The 18,246-nt window shown below is 41.2% G+C and overlaps 1 protein-coding gene across 2 annotated transcripts in view; it reads right to left on the bottom strand.

Moving 5' to 3' along the window:
- Window positions 1-18,246, bottom strand: part of MPPED2 (metallophosphoesterase domain containing 2) — a 180,962-nt gene that overhangs the window by 156,254 nt on the left and 6,462 nt on the right. Inside the window, exons 1-2 of one of the 2 annotated variants that reach the window (XM_005873070.2) lie at window positions 18,079-18,152; window positions 14,142-14,390 (exon numbers count right to left, since the gene is read on the bottom strand). In XM_005873070.2, coding sequence (XP_005873132.1) covers window positions 14,142-14,269 — 128 coding nt within the window. In that variant the 5' untranslated portion in view covers window positions 14,270-14,390; window positions 18,079-18,152. Of the gene's footprint in view, window positions 1-14,141; window positions 14,391-18,078; window positions 18,153-18,246 lie in introns of those variants that run through there. The other variant, XM_014545215.1, reaches the window with a different exon arrangement.

Below are 18,246 nucleotides of genomic sequence, written 5' to 3'. Positions count from 1 at the left end.
GGGAGGAACACTTCTCAAAAGTAAACAGACACATCAAACTTAATGACATTTATTATTAATTATCGTACTTAATAATAGCTAACATGCAGTGAGCACTGAGATACTGTGCTCAGTTCTTTCCTAAGCACTAAGCATCATGTAATATAACCTTCACCATTACCTATTAAAGCATATTATTATGATGCCCGCAGTAAAGACTAGACACAGTAGAGGATATAAATAAACACATGCAAGGAGCATGGGGATGAAGAGACAGACTGGATTCTGAATATTCTTTTTTTGGAACTCTTCAAGCGATTTTTTAAATATTTTTAAATGTGCCTACATGTCTGCTTAACAACCACCACTCCACGCCCCAAACTCTCCCCCCCAAAATACGTATACGCATTCATTCTTCCTCTCTCTCTATCCTGTTCTTCTGTTTACGGCTTTATTAAGATACTAGTCCAGCCCTGGCTCTTGCTGCCTGTGGTACAACACCTCACAAAACAGCACTGCTGGTTTATAAGGTGATACAACCTTCCCTGCAGAGCGTGGGGGCATGATTAAAACCGACTAATGGCCAGAAAGCCCATTTTCATTCTACACTTGACAAAATAAACACCTCGTAAAGGCAGGTAAGCAGAAGCTACTTTTCACTCTGGGCTGCTTGGTCTTAATAACCTTTGAAAGGGAGGAACCGACTGCAGGGAACTTCCAGCCTCTAGCACACACAAAACACAATTATGGCACAAGGAGACGATGGCAAAACCCCTTATGTAAAGTTAAATCATCCCCCCCCCCCTACCCGGCTCCTCAATACAGACCGGTGCTGAACTGCAGAGGTTTTTTCTGGCTGCAGTAAGTGGGATCTAACCCAGCCTGTCTTTAAAATGAGGACATTTGATTTCCCTGAAATCAATTCCCCAAAAGGGCTACTTTCCCCCAGGCTCCCCTCTTTTGTCCACAGCAAATGAAGCTCCACTTACATGTTGGAAGAAATATTACAAAACATTCCTTTTTTTTTTTTTCTCAAAGTGCAGAATTTATGGTAACAGATAATTAACAACAAATGACAAACAATCTGAGTAGTAAAGGTCCCAGTTTGGTTGCCAAGATGATGGGATCAAATTCCAAGATAAACAGTGGAGCGTGCCGGCTGCCATTAATGTGGTGGAGGGGTCGAGATGGACAGATGCAAAACAGACTAGCCATCCACCATCAAGGCACACAGTGTGGGGCAAGCAACCTCCCACGGGGTTACTATTTCCCTCTGAATTCTCCAGAGTGTCAGTGGACGAGGGGGTGGGACAAGGCTCACTCCACTGTGCTGCACAGAACACCCAAGCCTTTATATTTCACAGAGAGAGAAAAATAGCTTCTTCTTTGAACTGCATTACGGAAGAGTCAGAAATGCATACCCTTTAGGAGCCAACACCGCCTTCCCAACTCTGTTGCTTCTTCCCAAAGGTTTGCCCCTCCCATTCCTCTTTTCTTTAAGCTTGAGACAAAATGGGTTTCAGTGCTGCCAGCTGTGCCCAAAATGTGAGGGTTAAGAGCCAGGTGAAAACAAGTTAACCTGTAAAAGTCAGAATCTGAGCACAACATATGGTCAGGCTCCTTGATACTAACAGATGGCGAACCTTGGGAAATCGCAATTGCAGATATTCTTACATTTCTCAAAAGCAAGTTCATGGTTCGCTGTTTGTCAAACAGATTTTTTTAAAATACTGAAACACAAACCTAAAGTGTTGAATTACCTAACAAATTGTTCCTTCTCAGAGATCAAAACAGGCAAATGCATCCAATATTGGTATTTTAATCCTTTCAAATGCTGGATTCATTGGTATGTAGAATTAGCATGCATACCCCAGAAAGCTGAGATGCAGTTTATCTTATCTCCCCGTTGACTCATGTTTGGAGATACTGACACTCTCCTGGTGTTAGTCAAGCCCAAGACCAGGGACATCATAATTGCAAGAAAGAGTTATGAGCTAATGAATATATCTGCTAGGCCCGCCCTCCCCCTCTCCCTCTCTCCTTTACACATACCCTCAGTTTTCTCTTCGTCATAAAACATGCATCTTCTCATTACACGCCCTGCATATCCAAGCAGGACTAATATATAAAAACTAGTAATTTTAAAAAAGAAGAAAAAAAGGAACACATTAAATATAAGGCAGAACCAAGAGCAAAGGGTATGATATTTGTGATTTTAAAAAAATCAATCTAATATAGTCTAGTAGGGTCTGTGGTTATCTTTGAAGTCTTAGGGCAAAGCAAAATGAAACAAAAGGGAGAAAAATTTTCCAAAACTCAGACCCAAAATAGAGCTGGTAAAATGTCTCTGTCGTAGCAAAAGGCTAAAATCTTTCAGGAAATTAGAGAAACATGCTGAGGTTGCTTAGCTGGTGGGAGACTTAATTTTTTCTTAATTTCAGCCTTTTAAGCCGGGAGGAACACTTCTCAAAAGTAAACAGACACATCAAACTTAATGACATTTATTATTAATTATCGTACTTAATAATAGCTAACATGCAGTGAGCACTGAGATACTGTGCTCAGTTCTTTCCTAAGCACTAAGCATCATGTAATATAACCTTCACCATTACCTATTAAAGCATATTATTATGATGCCCGCAGTAAAGACTAGACACAGTAGAGGATATAAATAAACACATGCAAGGAGCATGGGGATGAAGAGACAGACTGGATTCTGAATATACTTTTTTTGGAACTCTTCAAGCGATTTTTAAAATATTTTTAAATGTGCCTACATGTCTGCTTAGCAACCACCACTCCACGCCCCAAACTCTGCCCCCCAAAATACGTATACGCATTCATTCTTCCTCTCTCTCTATCCTGTTCTTCTGTTTACGGCTTTATTAAGATACTAGTCCAGCCCTGGCTCTTGCTGCCTGTGGTACAACACCTCACAAAACAGCACTGCTGGTTTATAAGGTGATACAACCTTCCCTGCAGAGCGTGGGGGCATGATTAAAACCGACTAATGGCCAGAAAGCCCATTTTCATTCTACACTTGACAAAATAAACACCTCGTAAAGGCAGGTAAGCAGAAGCTACTTTTCACTCTGGGCTGCTTGGTCTTAATAACCTTTGAAAGGGAGGAACCGACTGCAGGGAACTTCCAGCCTCTAGCACACACAAAACACAATTATGGCACAAGGAGACGATGGCAAAACCCCTTATGTAAAGTTAAATCATCCCCCCCCCCCCTACCCGGCTCCTCAATACAGACCGGTGCTGAACTGCAGAGGTTTTTTCTGGCTGCAGTAAGTGGGATCTAACCCAGCCTGTCTTTAAAATGAGGACATTTGATTTCCCTGAAATCAATTCCCCAAAAGGGCTACTTTCCCCCAGGCTCCCCTCTTTTGTCCACAGCAAATGAAGCTCCACTTACATGTTGGAAGAAATATTACAAAACATTCCTTTTTTTTTTTTTCTCAAAGTGCAGAATTTATGGTAACAGATAATTAACAACAAATGACAAACAATCTGAGTAGTAAAGGTCCCAGTTTGGTTGCCAAGATGATGGGATCAAATTCCAAGATAAACAGTGGAGCGTGCCGGCTGCCATTAATGTGGTGGAGGGGTCGAGATGGACAGATGCAAAACAGACTAGCCATCCACCATCAAGGCACACAGTGTGGGGCAAGCAACCTCCCACGGGGTTACTATTTCCCTCTGAATTCTCCAGAGTGTCAGTGGACGAGGGGGTGGGACAAGGCTCACTCCACTGTGCTGCACAGAACACCCAAGCCTTTATATTTCACAGAGAGAGAAAAATAGCTTCTTCTTTGAACTGCATTACGGAAGAGTCAGAAATGCATACCCTTTAGGAGCCAACACCGCCTTCCCAACTCTGTTGCTTCTTCCCAAAGGTTTGCCCCTCCCATTCCTCTTTTCTTTAAGCTTGAGACAAAATGGGTTTCAGTGCTGCCAGCTGTGCCCAAAATGTGAGGGTTAAGAGCCAGGTGAAAACAAGTTAACCTGTAAAAGTCAGAATCTGAGCACAACATATGGTCAGGCTCCTTGATACTAACAGATGGCGAACCTTGGGAAATCGCAATTGCAGATATTCTTACATTTCTCAAAAGCAAGTTCATGGTTCGCTGTTTGTCAAACAGATTTTTTTAAAATACTGAAACACAAACCTAAAGTGTTGAATTACCTAACAAATTGTTCCTTCTCAGAGATCAAAACAGGCAAATGCATCCAATATTGGTATTTTAATCCTTTCAAATGCTGGATTCATTGGTATGTAGAATTAGCATGCATACCCCAGAAAGCTGAGATGCAGTTTATCTTATCTCCCCGTTGACTCATGTTTGGAGATACTGACACTCTCCTGGTGTTAGTCAAGCCCAAGACCAGGGACATCATAATTGCAAGAAAGAGTTATGAGCTAATGAATATATCTGCTAGGCCCGCCCTCCCCCTCTCCCTCTCTCCTTTACACATACCCTCAGTTTTCTCTTCGTCATAAAACATGCATCTTCTCATTACACGCCCTGCATATCCAAGCAGGACTAATATATAAAAACTAGTAATTTTAAAAAAGAAGAAAAAAAGGAACACATTAAATATAAGGCAGAACCAAGAGCAAAGGGTATGATATTTGTGATTTTAAAAAAATCAATCTAATATAGTCTAGTAGGGTCTGTGGTTATCTTTGAAGTCTTAGGGCAAAGCAAAATGAAACAAAAGGGAGAAAAATTTTCCAAAACTCAGACCCAAAATAGAGCTGGTAAAATGTCTCTGTCGTAGCAAAAGGCTAAAATCTTTCAGGAAATTAGAGAAACATGCTGAGGTTGCTTAGCTGGTGGGAGACTTAATTTTTTCTTAATTTCAGCCTTTTAAGCCTTTGTGCAAAACACATTTTTAACTAAGTGTACAATATGTATTGGTTTGTGGCCCAAATACCACAAGTGAGCCACTTTCCTTAGCCAATCAGCATAAATGCCAAAATAGCCCACTGCAAGATGGGAAATGATATTTTTCTAACTCAAGAATTATCGAGCTGGAAGGTTTCGGAGACTAGCTGTACAAAGAAATAAATGGGTCTAAGTAGAGTCCATGTCATGGTGTAGGGCCCTGCAATATTTTAAGGAAGCAACTGCCAACAGAGGAACTTCAAGAATGGTTTAATATGCACGTGGAATTTTAAAGCTCAATAGTATCGACTACTAAAAATTTACCTCTGTTTGCTTTATTAAATGGTGTTAGTTTCTCTTTTTTTTTCCAACTAGTGTCAAGAGCTTTGCTACTTAATATAAAACTCCACAAAAATTTAAACCAACTAGGGAAGCTTATATTCTTGATTTGTGGTAAGGAAGAGAAAAAAAAACCTACAAAAATACATTTTCTTATTTGCAAACATTTTACCCTTCTACAGGGGCAGAAATGGAAAACAAGAAATCTTCAAAGCAAAATAATACAAAAATATGCAGACCCAAATACTGCAAGGGCCAATAAATCCAACCGAGTTTCCTCTCTGCAGAGCTAGTGTTTCTACACAAAGTCTCCGACTGTACTTTTTACATTAAAACACACACACACACACACACACACACAACGGCAGACTAACATGGTGGTCTGCACAAATGTGGTAGTTTTATCCACACTGATATTGAAATAATAGCCTAATCATGCCAGAGTAACTCCTGAAATGTCTAGTTTCCAGTATGCTATGAAAATCTAAAAGGGAAAAAGACAATGGGAAGGAGAGCGCTAAGGAAATACTGCAAAGGAATCAAAACGAGCTGATGGATAGATCTTCTTTGTGAAAACAGTTAAAAACTACCTGGGTTTTTTAAATACAAAATGTGGTAGATACACTGGCCCTACTTTGTTTTTAGATCTTAAAATATGCATCTTCATAAGCTCTGAAGTCTCCAAATTAAAATTAAATGTCTCAAATGCAGACTCTGTTTCATTACTTCCTGGTCAGCTTGCCTTGCCATTTTGCATATTTTTATCGAAACATTTCCATGAAAGACGTTTAAAAAAACCCTGTATTTTGAACAAGGTACAGATTCAACCCTTAAGCAGAAGTGATATGATTGTTTTCGTTTTATATGTCTATCCATCGATGGCGGCCACACTCTCCCTATGATTCTTGTTTTACCTCCATAAATGTAGGTTAAGTATTTCAGAATCTGAAATCCAGGAATACCATACTACAGAGGATCTGCTTTATGTATCAGAATTCTTTACCCTCCCAGAGAGTTAAATAACCAAAAACACAAACAAAAAATACCACCCAGTTGTGCAACATACAGCTAGGGCTCTAAGAACAAATCCATATGGACAAAAAAAAAAAGATATGTCTGATTTTAGCCTGGCTTTCTAATACTCGAATGCAAACAAAGAAATCTACAGAATAGGGGAAAAGTCAGCTGTACAACAAAGTCAACTGTCACGGACCACAAGACCAGTGCCCTCAGGGAATATAGAGGAAAAAGAACTTATTTTAAAAAAGAAAGGGGAGAGGAAAAGAAAAATACCCTGTGTTTATATATGAGTGCAAGCTAAAAGGGCCATTCAGCATCTCCACGATGAATTTCAGATTGAAAACATTAACAAAAATTATGGCCATGCTAATGTGCGGGCCAGTGATAAATTTGTAATGAGAATGAGAAAGTGGCTTACCAAGAGAAAAATGTTTCGAATTTTTTTTTTCCAAACAGCTAATGTAGCCCAGCTCTGTAGGAAAGGATGAAATTCTACCTTCTTTAGCATGTGCAATTTTACAGAGCCCCAGACATTCATTCATTCATTGATATTACTCTTCCTCTGTCTGAGAGTTAGGAGTCATTTTTCTTCTCCCCCCACCATATCTCTATGATGCCTCCCTATTATATTCTTTCCCTGCAGAATATCACTAATGATGAGGGATTTGTGTTCTTAATTTCAAATAGTCTAAAGAAAAGATAAAACATAGAAGAAATCCTAAACTGCCAGAGTGAGACAGTCTGATGCTAAAGGGTATCAAATCCAATAGCTGGGGAGGAACCCGAAATTCAGAGAAGCCCAAATTTCTAAGGATCAGAGACCTAAGTAGTGACCAAGTCAGGACTAGAATCCAAGTTCCCTTAAACACCGTCAAGTCGTGTCCTACAGCAAGCTGTTCATTCACTGATACTATAGAATGCCAGCTTCCAAAAATGAATTTGAAGATACTTCTTAAAAAATTCCACTTCAGGTAGCGGACTAAGAAGTAGGCAGCATCCTTGGCACTGCTCTCATCTTCCCACACATGAGCAAGTTGAATTCTATTGAACGAACGAATAAATAGCCTTTGGTCTATTCCTTGGTACCACCTAAGGAAGTGAGGCCCAAAGTAAGTAGATTTGCAGCAGAGGGAGCTTTTATTGCATATCTTGCAGACAAAGCAGAGGGACTTGTAGATAAATTATATTTTTTGTCATTCTTTAAAAAATGTTTTCATCAAAAAAGTATTACATAGTTGTTAAGTATATAAAGTAAAAAATGAAAGGTCTTTTATCCAACACTCCTATAGCAAATTCATTCCCAAATTTATTCCCTACATAATCATCAGGAATGTTGGTATTTATCTTTCCACACTTCTATATTTTTTTAAACCAAATAACACAATTCTGTAATGCTCTTCTGTAATTTTGTTTTTGTACCTAAGGATACCTAATACAGCCCTGAAATAAATATTTACTTTCTACCACATAAGAATGAAACTTCAGATCAAAGAAACAAAATCCTTTAAGAATTTTGGCATGGGATGATCACCCAGACACCCTAAATGCTTCAGATCAGAATGTCCGGTTAAACACTGACATGCTATAGAATTCAACAAAGCAACAAGTACATAAGTCATTGTTAGGTTTTATACCACCAAGCAGTTCAGAAATAAAAATATTAACCAACAATTATCTCATGCTCACCAAGTAGTAGAAAAGACCATAAATTTTATCCCAACATCTGTTTATCAAGTGCTATCTTTCAGCCATTATATGTCATATGCATCATCTCATTTAATGCTCACAATCATTATAAAGGGTCATTAAACCCATTTTACAGATGAGAAGACTGAGGTTCATTAATTTGTCCATCTTCACCTAACTAAGCCTGTGACTAACTGGTGGGATCAGCATTTGTAGAGATCTATTATTTCAGACCTCATTCTCAGCCACCATATGAATATTTGTCCTCATTTCCCAGCTCAAGCTGTCCCCTTTGCACTCAACCCTAGTTATTATGATTAACTCTTGATGCTTCTGTTTTAACCTCTGTCAAGTGTGGAGTCTAAGGCATTAATTGGGGTTACAAGGACCTGAGACCAGCCCACATGAAGGAAGGCCACTATGATACCCTAGAGAACAACCAAGCAACACTCAGCTCACTGGATTCCTTCTCCCTTGGGACTGTCACTCCCATGGAGCAATTAAAGGTAGGTGAGACACTCCTAAGCTGTGATCTAAAAAATCAGGATACCTGCCAACCCACCCAGAAAAGTTTGCTGGACAACACTTACCAGTAAGTTATTTTTTTTATTCATTTATTTATACTCTACTGGTTTTCAAAATGAATGGAAACAACTTATAATTAAAAACACAAATGCAGAATTTATAAAACAACCATTAATGATAATATCTACCATTTATTGAGCATAACCAAGCACTAAGCACTCCTCTAAGAAATTTACAAGTAATACTGTTTGTAACCTTTTAAGATAGGGACTACTTTATTGTCCACATTTTACAAGTGGGAAAACAAACAAACAGAAACGTGGATACATTTCTCTGTGTTTGGTTGCACTGCTAGTAAGTGGTGCAACCAGTTTTAAATCCAACAATCTGATTCCCTTGGAGATGTTCACCACTGTGCTATAGTGTCTCCCAAAACAATTGCAAAAGAACCAGAGCTAAGTAAAATCCCAGGATCACTTTGTAAGGTCATATATGATTGGCTAATCACTGTCCTATACATCTGGAACTAATATAAAATAACATTGAATGTAAACTATAATTGAAAAATAAATTATTTAAAAAAAGAAGACCCAAGGGGTGTTGACATCCAAAGATATATACAAATAAACTAACTAAAACTGAAAATAAAATTTGTTTTGAGCTTCTTAACAACCAACCCTCAAAGAAAAAGGTGAAGAATTAAGCAAGTGACCAACCATCCTGGTTAGTGTGTGACTAATGGTCTCTCAAAACACAGGACTTTTAGTGCAAAAACTGAGATGGTTGGACACTCTACTAAAAAGTCCTGAATCTATCTCTATATATAAAAGCCTAAGCAACCATTACGACAAAACGACCAGTCGCTATGACACGCACTGACCACCAGTGGGCAGATGCTCAATGCAGGAGTTGCCCTCAGCCCACAGGCCTCCGGGCTGGGATGGGGAACCATAGAGAGGGAAGGAGGGGGCAAGGCGAGAAGGCGGGGAACCTGATTGGCCCTGATCACTGGCCAGGCCTAGGGACCACACCCATGCATGAATTTTGTGCACCGGGCCTGTAGTATATATAAAAAACCCTAATATGCAAATAGATCAAACGGTGGAACAACCGAACAACTGGTCACTATGACGTGCTCTAACCACCAGGGGGCATGCGTGGAACATGGCGGGCATCAGCAGCAGGTGGCAGAGCGCAGAACATGGCAGGCATTGGCCACAGCAGGATGGTGGAGCAGGTGAGCAGGAGCACCAGACCAAGACGCAGTGCCAGTCGCTGTCATCAGGGCGAGCCTCTGGTGGTTATTGAAAATTCTTTGCTCCTGCGCGCCGCAGTCCTGCCTGGTGCTCACACCTGCTGCCAGCGCCAGAGTCACCGCTTGCACCCGCTGCCAGTGTCTAGCGCTGGCCCAGATCGCTCGGCACAGTCAGCAGGTGCAAGCAGCAGCTGCTGGCCCCAAATGCCCCTCAGGGTTTCTCCACCTCCCCCTGCTCCTGATGGGCAATTGGGGCTGGTAGCCGCCTCTCACACCCGCTGCCGGCACTGGAGCCACGGCTCGCACCCACTGCCAGCGCCTGGCACCAGCCCTAATCGCTTGGCACTATCAGTGGGTGCAAGCAGCGGCTGGCATTCCCGATCACCCCTCAGGGCTTCTTCACGTCCTCTGCTCCTGAGGGGTGATCAGGGCCAGCCCCGCTCGCATTCGCTGCTGGCACCAGCCCTAATCTCTCTGTGCCATCAGCGTGTGGGAGCGGTGGCGGTGGGATCAGGGCTGCCGGCAGACAGGGGGTTGGGGACCATGGCAGGAGGGACCAGATGGGGGCATAGAGGATGGGCCGAGACCCTCCCCTGTGCCCATTGCAGCCTCGAGGCCCACAGTTCCTTTCAAGGTGCACAAATTTGTGCACTGGGCCCCTAGTATTTTATAAGGCCTCAGATAATTAAAAACATACAAAATCATTACAGTGCTTTCAAACCTACATTGGTTCCTTTAGCAGCTCCTCCCACCATCATTAAATACTAAATAATTCTCTCAACAGTCTTCTTGGGAAAGATGAAAGGGTTATAGAAAAATAAAGCCCTATTAATTGTTGGTTTTCAATCAGCACATCTATTAGTGTGTTCAAGAGTCTGGGAAGAGGGGCACACAAATTCTGGGTTAAATTCTGCCCTGCCAACTCCAGCTGTGTTTTAATTTTCTTTCCCAAGGTCACATTGGATTGCTTTCTTTAAAAAAAAAATCTTCCTGCCTGGCCAGCATGGCTCAGTGGTTGAGCATCAACCTATGAACTAGGAGATCACAGTTCGATTCCCAGTCAGGGCACATGCCTGGGGTTGTGAGTTCGATCCCCAGTGTGAGGCATGCGAGAGGCAGCCGTTCAATGACTCTTTGCATCATTAATGTTTCTCTCTCTTTATCCCTCTCCCTTCCTCTCTGAAATAATTAAAAAATATTTTTTTAAAAAACTTCTCTACGTCACAGAGATGCAGGCCAGTGGTTTTTTAGAAAGCTTGGTGGCAGCCTCATCAGAACTCACAGGTAACAGCAAACCAAGACCAAGCAGTAAACTTCTTAAACCCAGTTGAACAACAGCTCTGAAATCATGATGGACTTCATGAAGATGGGAGCAGGTCTTATGTTTCTGTGTCCTCCCAAAGCAACACCTTGCAAATAAATATTGTCTTGGTTGCCATCTTCATCTTAGGATGTCAGAGCTAAAAGATCCATAACTACCATTTAGTACAAATGTTCACAGATGAGTAGACTGAGGCCTGGAGAAAGGAAGTAAGTTGACCAAGGGAGGTCACAAGGCTGAGATGAGACTAACTGAATTAAATGGGAAGTGAACTACTAGTAGTCCTTAATTATGGTGAGAAAACCCCAACAAGGCTGCATGAAAGAAAACCACGGATCATTTAAGGAAGCAAGATTGCAACTCCAATCCGGGTGATCTGTCATGAGTCTTCATAGGCCTCAATTGTAAGTGAAAAAGGAAAACAAGTGTTTTAAGAATCCCATGCAAAATAAATGAGTAACATTTCAAGTGGAAAAGACAACATATCTTCAGGGAGAGGAGCAAAGCCCTATATGACATGTTAAAAATTTCACAAAAAAAGAAGAAAAAAAAGAAAAAACACAAAAAACTGAAGAAAAACTAAATATTGTATGGATATTTTCCAGCCAATTTAAGTTTCTATTTGGAGTAAGGGCAATCTTTTAAAAAAATAATGGAAAGTAACATTAGCACATTTCACCAAGATATTTGGATGCCTAGTATGAACCAGTCACTGTGTCAAGGTATGAAACATGAAAAAGTAAAGGCAAGGAAAAGGCGGGTCAACATCTTGAAAACAGGATACACCATCATTCAAACATTCATGATGTTAAAACAGCTCAGAAAAATTCCAATGAAAATCTCCAAATCTCAAACATTAATTTCTTATCTCAATGCACAATCAAATCAATGGATGGATTGAGCAATCAATCAGTATTTCTTGAATACCTGTTACCTACTCGATCCCTGCCTTTAAGAAATAAATGAGAGAGAGAGAGAGAGAGAGAGAGAGAGAGAGAGAACTGTAATAATGGAGTTAGTACTGAAGTACATGCCAGATGACTAGGGGCATCATGTGTGGGGGCAGGGAATGCACAGTCAGTTCAGTTCGGACTGGGAGAGACAGAAGAGGTTTCATAGATGTAGAGGAGCCTGAATGGGCTCTGAGGCATTTGATGAGCTGAGCAGGGCACCAAGATGGAAAGGCTCAGGGTGTGCTCAGGTGACAGTGAACCAACTTGTATGGCTGAAGCAAAGGGTCCAGGTAGGAAGCCCTCAGTGGGTGATAAAGATGAAAAGGCAAGCTGGACCCAGACCATGGAAGAATCCTCTACTCCAAGGTAGGAAGGCAATCTGGAAAAAGGGCTCCCCGGATGTCTAGGCTACCATTACAAACCCCATTTGTCAAGCCTTTTTTTCAAAAAAGGTATAATCTGGTCCTTCGAATGTTTCATGGCTAGATCTAAGCAGATCAGTTCTAAGGTTAAATGACCTTTAAACATCTCTGTGTATCCACAGTTCAGGAGTGGAATCTCATGGCAACCAACAAGTGAAGACTAAGCTGAGATTCCCTGTCAGTCATTTTCCCAGAATCTAGGCCAAAACATACTTTCTTTTGCCTAAAAGGGAACAGAATCCAGAAAGTATTTTGCAATTCTTTAATGCAAAATGTCACCCCAGCAAAACAGAGCTAAAGTATCCTACGTCCACAAATCCTGTCACATACTAGGATTTGAAAAAAAAGAAATTATTAGAAATAGGAGAATAAAAGAAATCTTGAAGTGAATACATAGTTATCATTCGGAAAAACCATTTTAACAAAAAAAAAATATGATTTACCTTAAAACTTTTCCTTAAAGTCATGCTAGTAATACTTCATAATCATGAATATATTCTGATTTTAAGCAAGTATAAAATTCTCAGAAATAGTTTAGCATACAAACCATTTACAAGGATTTCTTTCTCTTTTTTGTTAGAAATCCCATCACATGGAAATTGAGTGGTTCTACTGGATATATTTGCAAAGTAACATCCTATTATACACTAATATCCAAATAGTCAAAAAAAAGATCTTGTTTGGTTAGTGTTTCTAAATTTGAGTGTGTGTGTGTGCGTGTGTGTGTGTTGAGGGAGGGCAGTCCCACTATTTTTTTAAATGCCCAAATAAAACAATTACTAAAAAAACAAAAAGAGCTTGTGACTTAGATATGCCCTGAGTTCAATTTTGCCAGGGATGGCAAAAACAGTCAACAGAGCTCTAACCTCCTTTCTCTCTCGACTATACAATAGTTTTCAAAGAGGTTTAGTCCTACTATGAAAGACGCATGTTAGCCATTGGAAGGGTCTCATAGAGAATGAGCACCAGGCCTTGAATAAACAAGGGAGATGGCGACCTTTTGCCCCATCTGCTGAAAGCCCCGCACATCCTGTGTGGCAGAGGAACAGAAAAAAGCTGGTGTGCATCCAGGTGCTGCAAAATCCTCCCTCTTGATTTCTCCCACACTTTGTTCCTGAAACAGTTTAAACCGCACTTGATTTAAACAGTATTAGGGAGTGGGAGAAAAGTACAATTCCTGGAACCAAGTGCTCCACTGTCCCTTAGACCTTTGTTCCCTGTTTGAGTGGTGCACATGCAGTACACTTTCCACTAGCAACAGGCAAGGCAGCGGATTTGGCGGGGGCTGAACAATTAGTCCTGATTAGACCTATTTCCCAGCTGAATGTAAAGGGGTAGTAAGGTGAGGTGAGGGGGGAAACTAGAAATTTTCAAGAAATATTTCCTCATGGAGACAAGCAATACAATGTAAAGCAAACTGAGCTAGGGGATCAGGAGGCGACTCTGCCAAAATTCACTGTGTGACGTTAGGCAAATACCTTAACCTCTCTGATGTTATCCATAAAACTTGGGCGACCTACCACCACCCAAGAGAGGCTCTGAAAATCAAATTGAAAGTACTCTGACACTCTGAGGTGTTAAACAGATGTAGGGTATTCCTCCAAGCAATAGTGAGGACCACAGATAAGCATCTGTTTTGCGAATCATAGGTCTTTTATTCTCCCCGGCAGAAGTCATCAATGACTTTCTTATTTTATGTCTATTTTCTTGATTGCTAGTTTTTAAAAGTTCATGAGCGATACTTACATATGTACATGTGGCGGCTGGAATCTGCTCTGGTTGATGTTGTAGTGCGTGAATGCCTGGGTGGGGTTAGAGCTGTATTCATCCACCGATATGGTAACTTTGCCTTGAGAAGGAATCCCATGTGCCATCCTTCCTCTCTATAGGCATGAGCAATTCACAACTTTCCGGAGCGAAGGATGGAAGCAGGCATGGTGCGCTTCAGCCAACCTCTGAACCCAAGGATCTACTCATCAATACTGCTGTGCGTTTCTGGGGAAAAAAATTATAAAATGAGAACAAAGAAAAAGAGGGTGTTCAACTGTAACACCCGGACATGAAATTGGTTCCAGAAAAAAATCTCAATATGTATTGCTGTCTCGTGGATACCACCTCTTCCAACTCTCTATCCTGCGAGCACTTTAGAGTGGACATTGCACTCCATGTGACACCACTGGCTGCTAGCAAATCATTTCAATGGTGTTCAAACGAAGATTTCCTCTTTAATTATAATTATGGCACTTAACATGAATTACAGAAGGGCCATATCCCCAGTTGCCATGGAGTCTAACTATAAATGGTTTGTGCTCGAAGTGGGAGACTCTTCCTGCTAATTGGAATATCGGGTCCGTACAAAGTTGGTGTCATATAATAATTTGAAATCTCAATGCTTAACACAGCCGTAACATGCAACAACATGTGTAAGTTTAAGAAGCTGTGCTCATAACAATACCTGTGTGTACCTGTACTACACGCATCATATATGCACACGTTAAACATATTTTTTTTTTCTTTTACGAGGTAGCTCCCAAAATACATAGGTACTCAATGCCTACTATACATATGCATTCAACTCCTGCAAAGAACTTTAGGTAAAGCAAATCCTTCATGCTGAATCGAACATCATGCCTCTAAAGACTGCGGTCACTTGGGGGAAAGGCAAACAACATCCAGGCTTGGACCACCGCTTTGGATGCATTCATTACCATCCCTCCTCCAGGCGGGAGGGAGCACTAAAGGAGGGGGACCATTACATCCCCCACCTGCCTCGTTCCTGCTTGTTGCTGCATAATTCTCAGTAATTAATTTCATACTTTTTTTTTTAACCTTTCCACTAGTTTTGAATCTTCTTTTAAATGTCAATATATGATTTGCTGCACTGGGTTCAGAAATGAGGATGTTTACTTTCATAGCAGGTGTGCAAAGACTGAGGAAAGCACAGCCCTGCGTGGAGGCTGTTTTCAGTGATCAGTGCAGTAGAGGAGCAGTGGCGGGCAGCACAGTCCTCGGGTAACCCTTGGGTAACCCACGCTCTTACGCTAAGTGCTCCACATCCGAATCCGTTTGCCATTGTGCACCATTAAGCTTCTGAGTCTTAGCTGCTCGCTCAAATCAAAATATGTAGAATAATAAGATTAGATTTAAATTTGGCATGAAGCACCTTAAATATCAAGCAAAAGGCAGATGGCCTGCTATAGGCCATTTATTTTATTATTTTGCAACCCGGGGCTTGTGTAGTCCTCCATATGCTAGCTGGGCTGAGAAATTCCACAGCGTTCCACTCAAGTCATTCATTGCCTTGTTCATCTTAGCAAAGCGAGTTGAACAACACCCAACCTTGCCTGCGTTCCTAATGTCCAAAGGCACTGCCCAGAGAGGAATCCCTGGTACGCTGGCATTTTAAACAGTATCCCTTTGGGTTCTCTTTCTTATTCCTGACTTCATGGGAGGTATGAGTCCTTTAAGCACCAGTTGATAGACAAGCAGGCCAGTAGGATTAACGAAATTAAAGTCTTTCCCTGCCCCTCTGATGTAAGATATCTATAAGAACTGCTTACGAATCATAATGTAGCAGTTTTCATACCAAGTTTGCAGCTGTTTCCTTAATTTCCCCCACAATTATATTTTACTGTTATTTTGCAGAACAGTAAAACACAACACCTGCTTCAAATTGCAGTCCTGTTCTAAGTACTGTAATTCTCTTTTGAGACACAAAGTACCGAGACAGTACTGAAGCGCAAAACTGCATAATTGTGCCATGCTGAAAAGTAAATACAAATGAAAACATCTTCCTGTTATAGAAATGACTGCCATTAGCAAGAATGTTAGCCATCAAAGCACAGAGGAAAACACACACACACACACATTTCCAGGCTGCGAGAACTTAAAGTGTTAGCACAATTAGAGAGTGATGTAAAAACTGCATGGCAATTCTCATGTTCCTGCCATCAATGTCTATTGTGTGAAATACAGAACATCAAGAAGCGAAGGAAACAAAATTCATGTCTAGACCATGGTGACCTCTCAGTAACAATCCTTGCCCCTCAGTGCCAGAAACAATTTAAATATTTCTGGAACAAACTCACTAATTAAAATAAAATATACACACCCATTATGTAAATATCTATGCCTCTATGCCATGACTTATAGGAGTTAGCATTAGACCCTGCCATTGGAAGCCTAGAAGGAATAAAATATACACACCCATTATGTAAATATCTATGCCATGACTTATAGGAGTGAGCATTAGACCCTGCCATTGGAAGCCTAGAAGAGACAGGACTTAGAAGGTGATCAATTCACACTCCTAAAGTCAACGTAGGGTTGCCTTTTTTATCAAGTGAACATCTGTGCCTCTCTGCACCTTTGCCCCAGCAAGACAAACAGAACATCTTTTCATCAGCAAGCACAGGCCCCTATCACTCTGAATGGCTAAATGGGTGGCTGGCACCTCATTTGAATTCATCTTAACCATGTTCTCTTTCAAATGTTTTATCAAAACAGTGCACCTGCAGTGTCTATCTTCTTTAATCTGGAGTCCTTTGAAGAAAATGTCAGACTGAGGCAGAGAGCTTCAAAACTTTCACAGGAACCTTTACAGACAAGTCAATAAAAAGCTATTTTTTAAAATGCTATGTTTACCCCCACTCACATCACAAAATGAACTTATCCTAAGAATTTTGAACACCAACACCTGGGAAAAACCTTTTTTGGGTAAATTCTCAGAAACGGGACGAGGGTCTTCCCTCCTCTACCTGAGAAATCTGTTAAAAGCTTGAAACAAGACACAATGATACACTGCCTAGAGCTATCAAGAAGCTACATCACCCTGCTTCACATATTTGGGCAGTAAAACCTTGCACATGATCAGATTTTGAAGCATCTCATCACACTTTCATTACTTTTCACATATAATAAAGAGACCAGTATTCCTTTTTAAATTTTTCATTTTTCAACACATTTGCTCCACAAAACAAAGGAACCCAGTACTAAATGCCAGGAATCCTAAAGAAAAATAAAAAGGGACTAGCATTGCCAAACATTCATGCTGGCGTTACTTTGATTTTCTCTTAAAAAAAACAACAAAAAAACAAAAAAAACTGAGCACATTTTGCATTTCCTAGACAGCAGTCATTTCTCCTGTCCCTTAAGCCCTTAAACTGTGCAACTTGCAATGTCCCCCTCCCCAGGAATCTAGTTGGAAAACCTTTTAAAGTTTGCTGGCAATGAAAGGATTAAACGCTGAGGAATTAAATAACTGTCTCCACCTCCTAGACACCAGAAGTCCAATTTACCAAAAGTTTCAAAGCAGCAACTCATGACCCCTCTCCCCGAGCACCGCACGGCATAGCCTATGAGAAAGGAGCCCGTGATTTCGTCGTTTAAGGATGCTCATTTTATTCACTTGCCCTAAGAAGATCGCCTGACCGCCTGGCCAGACTTTGGAGCTCGCCCGCTCCAACTGCGCCAAATTTCCTTCTCCTCCCTCTGCTGCACAGATCCAGTGATCGCTGAAACTCCCGCCTTTGCTCTTTTATGCCCACCTCCAGTTACTCATCCCTGCATCCCAGAGCGATCCTCACAAGCCTTCCTGGCGGCTACTCTGCCAGGGTTTCGGGAGGGATGCAAAAAGTTCCACGTGCCGCTGTCCACAGAGCGCCCTCCCTTCCGCCGCACTTACACCTGAACTTGTCTCCAGCACTGCGGACACCGGGCTGGCACATTCTTTGGGAGAGGAAGGGCAGGACTTTTCTCCTGCGCCTCTGGCTACGCGTAGAGTCTATATACGGTGGGGCGGGGGCACGGAATTCCCTACTTTGGATTGGTGTGTTTGTTTTAAATCGGGGGA

The sequence above is a fragment of the Myotis brandtii genome, unplaced genomic scaffold, assembly GCF_000412655.1.
Source record: "Myotis brandtii unplaced genomic scaffold, ASM41265v1 scaffold399, whole genome shotgun sequence".
Taxonomy (NCBI): Eukaryota; Metazoa; Chordata; class Mammalia; order Chiroptera; family Vespertilionidae; genus Myotis; species Myotis brandtii.
This window is presented reverse-complemented; position numbering and strand designations above follow the sequence as displayed.